The sequence below is a fragment of the Mastigoproctus giganteus genome, chromosome 7 (assembly GCF_048544385.1).
Source record: "Mastigoproctus giganteus isolate SK-2022 chromosome 7, ASM4854438v1, whole genome shotgun sequence".
Lineage (NCBI taxonomy): Eukaryota > Metazoa > Arthropoda > Arachnida > Uropygi > Thelyphonidae > Mastigoproctus > Mastigoproctus giganteus.
Genome location: NC_143581.1, coordinates 148144286 through 148151991, shown reverse-complemented (window position 1 = coordinate 148151991; position 7706 = coordinate 148144286). Strand labels below are relative to the sequence as shown.

At 38.5% G+C, this 7706-nt stretch overlaps 1 protein-coding gene across 1 annotated transcript in view; it reads left to right on the top strand.

The window, feature by feature from the left end:
* Positions 1 to 507: 507 nt before the first annotated feature.
* The window catches only part of LOC150083254 (insulin-like peptide receptor), a 503669-nt gene continuing 496470 nt past the window's right edge, over positions 508 to 7706 (top strand). The window contains exons 1-2 of the mRNA XM_090378451.1: positions 508 to 520; positions 829 to 1356. Of these exons, the coding sequence (XP_090234577.1) occupies positions 508 to 520; positions 829 to 1356 (541 nt within the window). The remainder of the gene's footprint in view (positions 521 to 828; positions 1357 to 7706) is intronic.

Sequence of the window (7706 nt, the reverse complement as noted above, 5' to 3'; positions counted from 1 at the left end):
AGTAAGCTCAGTGCTGATGGCATTCTTCCTCTTGCATGATGCCAATTTGACTACATGCACAAGGGGGCATAAATTCAGACTGAGGGAGGCTGTTGCAGGATAGATGTGCAGAAGTTTGCCTTTGGATAATGGGTAGTTGATTACTGAACAAACTTAGATCTGTTGTTGTAGAAGTGAGTAATTTGAATAAATTCAAGGAAAAAACTAGACAAACTATTGGATGGGGATTGACAAATCATGTAGGAAGTATTTTTTTTGACTGATGCTGCATAAACTTGCTTTCTTGCATCATTCACCACTACTACTAATACTAAAAATGCCATTGCTGTCAGTCTGTTTCAGTTCTACCAAAAACTACATGATCCTGATATTTGAATGAATAGTGTGCATTGCTAGGAAATAAGAATGTTCATTTCTAAAAGAGAAAATGTAATTTTTTATGCAGTGCAATTTTCCAAGTGGTATTTTTATAACTATCACTACTAAACAAAATACTTCTTTTAGGCTATGGCTCAGATGGGTGAATGAAAATGCTGAAGTTAATTTCAAAAAATACATTTAATAATAAAAATTTGCTCATCTAGCTGTAGCCTTAAAAGAAATCTCAAAGTTTGGATTAAATTTGTGTATAAACTAAACACCCAAAATTTTTGGGTCCAGATTTTTAGAAAGAATGAGCACAGGATATTCAGGAAAATATGGCAATTTAATAATACTATTTAACTTACATAACCATTTAACTTCTAATGTAACATTTGTGAAGTTATTATTATTTTTTAATTTTCCTGATATACTCTAAAAAATAATTATAATGTATTTCTTTTCCAGTTTGCAACAGCATAGACATCAGGAATAATGTAACAAACTTCAAAAAACTTGAGAACTGCACTGTTATTGAAGGTTTTCTTCAGATATTGCTCATAGACAAAGGAAAATCAAAAGATTATGAACACATATCTTTTCCAAAGCTACGTGAAATTACTGGCTACCTCTTACTTTACAGAGCATTTGGAATGCTTTCCATTGGAAAACTTTTTCCAAATTTAGCAGTTATTCGAGGAAATGTATTATTTCATAACTATGCCATTGTTGTGTTTGAAATGCTCCAGCTTCAAGAAATTGGATTAGTGGGTTTAACTCACATACTTAGAGGATCTGTCAGAATTGAAAAGAATCCATCTTTGTGCAATGTTGATACAATTGACTGGGACCAAATTGCTAAAGCAGGAAATGGAGGTCACTTTATTAAAGATAACAAACCTGAAATTCAGTGTCCAAATACATGTCCACAAAACTGTCCTCAGAGTAAAACACCTGGACACAGGCTTTGTTGGAATTCCCAAACATGCCAGAAAGGTAAGTTAAGCATGTGGTTATTATGCATGGAGAAAAATAATAATAAATAATACTATAAAATTCTGTCTGCCATGAAGGCAATTTGCTTATACATAAATGAACCCTTTGTCACATGTGTTTTTCTGATGGTGGCTCACTGGCCACCTTAACGTGACTCTCCAGTTAATTAATTCCTTTTTGCACCTGTTTTTATTTGTTGAAGTTAGTTGCAAGACTGATATTATGGTTGTGATCATTTTCAGATTATATTAGAGAAATTTAGCATTAGCATTAGTAGAGAGGCATATGCTGCAAGAAATCGAACTTATACAGCATGGCCAAAAAAAACAAAAAATTTCACCCATCCATTCGCTCCAAAGTTTGTCCAGTTCTTTGAATTTATTTAAGCTATCAACTTCTACAATGAGAGATGGAAGTTTGTTCCAACAATCAACTACCTGCTGGCTAAAGGAAAATTTCTGCACATCTATTCGACAACTGTCTTTCCTCAATTTCCGTTTATGCTCCCTCGGTTTGTAATCTGAGCAAAAGGAAGAATCCCATCAGCATTGAGTCTGCTCAATCCATCTAAGGCCTTATACACCTCAATTATTATTATTATTAGCCATATGGTACAAGGAAGCCTGAGGCTTATGCTGCACTGGCCAAAAAAAAATTACCCTATTACTCTGAGAGAGAGAGAGAGAGAGAGAGAGAGAGAGAGAGAGAGAGAGAGAGAGAGAGAGAGAAGTGGAAAGGAATCACCAAGAAAGAGAAGAATGATGATGTCCAGCTCAGGACCCTGGGTGTGCCAAGCCCATACTCACCAGGTGTGAGCCCCTTAAATTAGATCACCTCACAGGTGCCTAGTCTCCAGATGCTACAATTTGCACAACTTAAGCTTTCTTGGTAAGAGCACTCCTTTGTTTTCCTCACCAATCTTGTTGCCCTTCTTTGTACTTGTTCTAGCAACTCTACATCCTTTACATCTTTCCTAAAATGAGGCTTCCAGACCTGTATGCAGTACTCAAGGTGTGTCCTGACCAATGCCTTATACAAAGGGATAATCACCTCCTTATCCCTGCTCACAAAATTCCTGTATATCACTAACAAGACCCCCATGACCTAATCTGACAGCCTGTCTGCTCTTCTCAGAAAACTTCATATCTGTCTGCACAATTAGCCCCAGGTCTCTTTCATTCTCCACTGCCTGAGTGTAACACCACCCAGTTGATACATTTCTCTGGGGTTTCTGCTACCCATATGCAGTACTTTGCATTTGTCAATGTTAAACTTCAGTTGCCACTTCTCAGCCCATCTGCCCAACTTTCCTAGATCCTGTTGCAGCAGCATACTGTTATTAACAACCCTGCCAACCTTTGTATCATCTGCAAACTTTGACATTAAGCTTGATGTACCTTCATCAATATCATTGATACTTTCTATATAAACAGGTAATTGTGAATATTGTGATTTATAATTCAAATAAAACAAAAAAAGACATTAATTTTAGACATGCCACCAAAGAAAAGAAGCCGACATCAGTACGGTGTAGAAAGACTGTGCTAAAAGAGGAAATTAAAAAAAAAAAACATTCCGCTTGTTAACAAAACTGGCTTTAATTTTAATTTTATTAATATTATTTTTATTTATTTATTTATTTATTATTATTATTATTCGAAACTGTACAAAATGTTGGGGAAGCTCGGATATTCAATTACTGTGATCATGTAAACATAAATAGAGGAAATTTATGGCACAGTGTGGATGATTCACTACAGCAAAACAACAGATGACCCCTTGTTGTGATAAAGGAAACCACTCTCTCCAAAATCTCTAACAGGGTGCTTACAGTAGAAGGTTGACGAGAGCCTATTGTACAAATGTGGTTGTTGTTGTGATGGAGTTTTACGACACATAGGCTGCCAGGCCATATTGATACGAATGTGGAATACCCTTGATCTGCCCATTGGCTATGGATACATAGAAAGTAGTTGACTAGCTTGACTTCTCGGTATGTAGCAGTAGTAGAGGCATGTGATGCAAGAAAGCAAGCTTATGTAACATCAGCCAAAAAAAAAAAAAGAAAATCCATTTCGCACATCCATTCCCTCTAAAACTTTGTCCAGTTCCTCCTTGAATTTATTTAAGCTATCAACTTCCACAATGACAGAGGGAAGTTTGCTCCAGCAATCAACTACCTGCTCACTAAAATCAAACTGCCGTACATCTATTCTACAACTGTCTTTCCTCAATTTGAATCTATGCCCCCTCAGGTTCTCAGTCTCAGCAAGCGGAAGTATCCCATCAGCATTGAGCCTGCTCAAACCATTCAAGGCCTTATACACCTCAATCAGATCACCTAGCAGGTGCCTAGTCTTCAGATGCTGCAACTTGCAGAACTTAAGCATTTCTTCATAAGAGCACCCTTTGCTCCTCTCACCACATTTGATTGGTGAGAGGCAACAAGATTGGCACCAATCTTGTTGCCCTCCTCTGTACTCGTTCTAGCAACTCTACATACATCCTTCCAAAAATGAGGCCTCCAGATCTGTATACAGTATTCAAGGTGTGGTCTGACCATTGCCTTATGCAAAGGGATAATCACCTCCTTTTCCCTACTAGCAAAATTCCTCTATATCATTGACAAAAATTCATGACCTGCTCTGGCAGCCCGTCTGCACTACTCAGAGAACTTCATATCTGATTGCACAATTATCCCGAGGTCTTTTTCATTCTCCACCTTCTGGGTGTTGTACCATACAGTTGGTATGTTTCTCTTGGATTACTGTTACCCATATGCAGTACTTTGCATTTGTCAAAGTTAAACTTCAGTTGCCACTTCTCAGCCCATCTGCTCAACTTTTCTAGATCCTATTGCAGTAGCTCACTACCATTACTGTCATTAACAACCCTGCCAACCTTTGTATTATCTGCATACTTGGACATTAAGTCTGATATACCTTCATCAAAATCATTGATAAATATACAAAACAACAAGGGGCCGAACCCTGGGGGCTCCACTAATAACATTAATCCACGAAGAGCAGTGTCCATTGATTACCACTCTGTCTTTTCCCACTCAACCATACTTTTATCCATTGTAGCAACTTGCCCTTAATGCCATACGGCTCCAATTTGTACAGTAGTCTTCCATGTGCAACAATATGAGAAGCTTTCCTGAAATCCAAGTATATGATATCAAAATTATTTTTTTCATCCCGTTCCTTTCTAACCACATCATAGTATCCAATCAAATGGGGGACAGGTAGTTGGATGGGTTTAACGGGTACTGCCAAGTTACAGATGGTAATCTGTAATCTCTTAAGCTGAAGCGATTACCGATGTGCTTAGCAACAGCACTATTGCCAAAATTTCTTGAAGGCCAGAGGGGCGAATAATGCCTACCCCGTTAAGTCTCTTGTAATCGCATATGGAAAATTTTCTTTGTTCTACAGACATTATTTTTAATGTAATTATGAAGGGGAATTTAAAAAATATGCTAAAGAGAAAATTCTGGTATAAAGAAGTTCGTTAAAGAAAGATCAGACTGTACTTATTATTATTTATTATAATTATTTTATTTGCACACCTTTTTATGATGATTTTACCAATTATCATAAAAAGGTGTGTAGTGACGAATTTGCCGAGGGGGCCAAAAACCCATCTACACCTGTGCTTCTCAATATTGTTATCCAGAAAGATGGTGGCAGACCTGACAGATGACTCTGACCTCAAGCCATCGGTTAAGACAGGCAAGAAGTCAGAGTATTCTTAGAGTTGTTGGTAGACAGAATTTGTAGTGGTAGTCTTTCTACACTTGTTAATAGAGAAGTTGCATGCTGGTATTTGAGCTTGCCAGAGTGGAAGTAGTTGCCTTGGTGACTGGGCAGCATTGTCTACCGTGATGTTAAGTTCTCGCAGCAGCTCTTGGACACGAATACTAATGGGATAGTTGGCAAGCTGATGGGTATTATAGAGATTTTGCTATCATGGCTCAAAAACAAGGGGCCATGTGGAGTGATCTGGCAGGGATTTCAGTTTGAAAGCATATTGTAGAGATAGTTGTTTCCTTTGAAGTGATAATGATAGCTGATTTCCTTTGGCATAAAGGCTCTTTAAAAGGATGTTCACAATGCTCCAGTAGCAATATGAATTGTCTGATTGTGGATGGGATCCAGCCATTGGAGCATGCTGAATTTGGCAGATGCATATACCTGAGACCCGTAATCTAACTTAGACTGCACTAGTGCATGATAGAGGTACAATAAAGTGCATCATTTGTCAGCACCCCAAGAATTAGATGAGATTGCACGTAAGATATTCAATCCTCTCTTGCACTCTGCACGTACTTGATGGATGTGTTGTAGAAAGGTCAATGTTCTATCAAATACAAGCCCCAAAAATGAAGTCTCAAACACTACTGGAATAGCATTTTGTCCAAGTCTCAGTTCAGGTTCAGGTTCAGGTTCAGGGTGAAGATTGTGCTTGTGGCAAAAATGTATGCAAACAATTGTTTGCGGAGAGAACTTGAAGCCATTATTCACTGCTGTAAGTTCAGGTGAACGATGACATGTTGCAGTTGTCTCTCAATTACCCTTATGTTGTAGGATTGAGAGAATATGCTAAAATTATCAACGTAGGAGGGCACAGTTTACAGTTGGAGGAGGTTGTTCTCTGATGGAATTCAATTTGATGGCAAAAAGAGTGACACTTAAAACTGATCCTTGGGCTACTCCATCCTCTTGGCAGGAGGGCCAGGAGAATTTAGATCTTACATGAACTTGGAAGAAATGATGGGATAAAAAATTTCTAATAAAAGTTTGGAAGATGATCTTTAAGTCCAATGTTATAAAGGTCCTTTAAAATTCCAAATCTCCAAGTTGTGTCATACACTTTTTCCATATCGAAGAATACAGGTGCCAGGTGTTTTCATTTTAAAAAGGCATCTCAGATGGAGGTTTCCAGCCTAATTAAATGTTCCAGAGCAGACCTATTCCTTTGGAAGCTGCACTGCACTCTGAGGAGCAGGCCATTTGCCTTCAAATACCATATAAAATGAATGTTGACGATTCTCTCCAGAATTTTGCTCAGACATCTAATCAGAGCAATAGGACAGTAGTTTGTTCAGACTCTGGAATCTTTTCCTAGATTAGGAAAGACAAGTATGATTGCCTTATGACAGGAATCTGGAAATTGCTCTTCCAGAAAGATTCTATTGTACAGAAAGAACAATTGGTCCATGGATTTTGCTGACAGAAGATTGATCATTTCATAATGGATGAGATCTGGTCCAGCAGCATTTGCATTGGTAAGAGTTAGAGATGTTTTTAACTCTTCTATGTTGTTGTTGTTATTTGGTTTTTAGGAGCATTAGCAACTAAGGCCATATTGCTCTGGGGATATGTGGTGGTCGTTCCCTGACCTTTCCACATCCTCCGTATTTGGTGGTCATGGTCTCGAATCCCAGTGTAATCAAGAAGCGTGTGCTATGCACTGCTGCTCCTGCCCACCTGGCTACAGAGGCACCTAACTTTTCTATGGCGAAGGGCTCATTATAAGGTTGAGAATCCTTAGATCTGAAGTTAACTGGCTGCTTTTCATGCTTGTTTTTCAGGACCAGGAACTCTGGGGAATAAGAAGATGTTGAAGACATGGTAGAGAAAGTCTTTCCAAGAGCATTGGCTGTTACAGTTGGGTTTGCAATAATGCATCCATTATATTCCTGGACTGATGAAGGCTATGATGTATATTTCATGTTCATTTCCAGATTTTGTCCCAGACAGCTTTAGTGCTTTTCAACGGGGTAATAGTGGATGTAAAGCAGATCCATGATTCCTTTTAGCTCTGATGACGAATATTGTGTGCTTTGGCACGTGCACATTTGAAGGTTAAGTGATTGGCCGTGGTAGGATATCACTGGAATATCCCCCCAAACTTTGTTTTGTGCCCTTTTTGTTGCTGTGCATTCAGCATTCCACCACAGTTTTGGAAATAGGGAAAACTGAGTAGATGTTTTCAGAATTGTAATTGCAGCTTCATGTACAATGTTTTCTGTGATATATGCCACTGCATTATTGATAGACTCCTGACTGACTGACTGTACTTTTGTTAAACTTTGCCAGATGCTGAAAGGCATTCCAGTTATCCTGATCAATCTTCCACTTTGGTAACCTAAAAGGTAGACATGGCCTCCCATTAAATAGGCTGGTTATCACAGGGAAGTGATCACTTTCGTAGGGGTTCTCCTCAATCTCCTAAGTGAGTGAAGGAAAGAGAGAAGGGTCGCATATAGAAAGATCAATACCTGAGAACATATTGGTAGGCATATAGAAAAAAGGTGTTACTTCCCACATTTAAAAGGGAGAGGT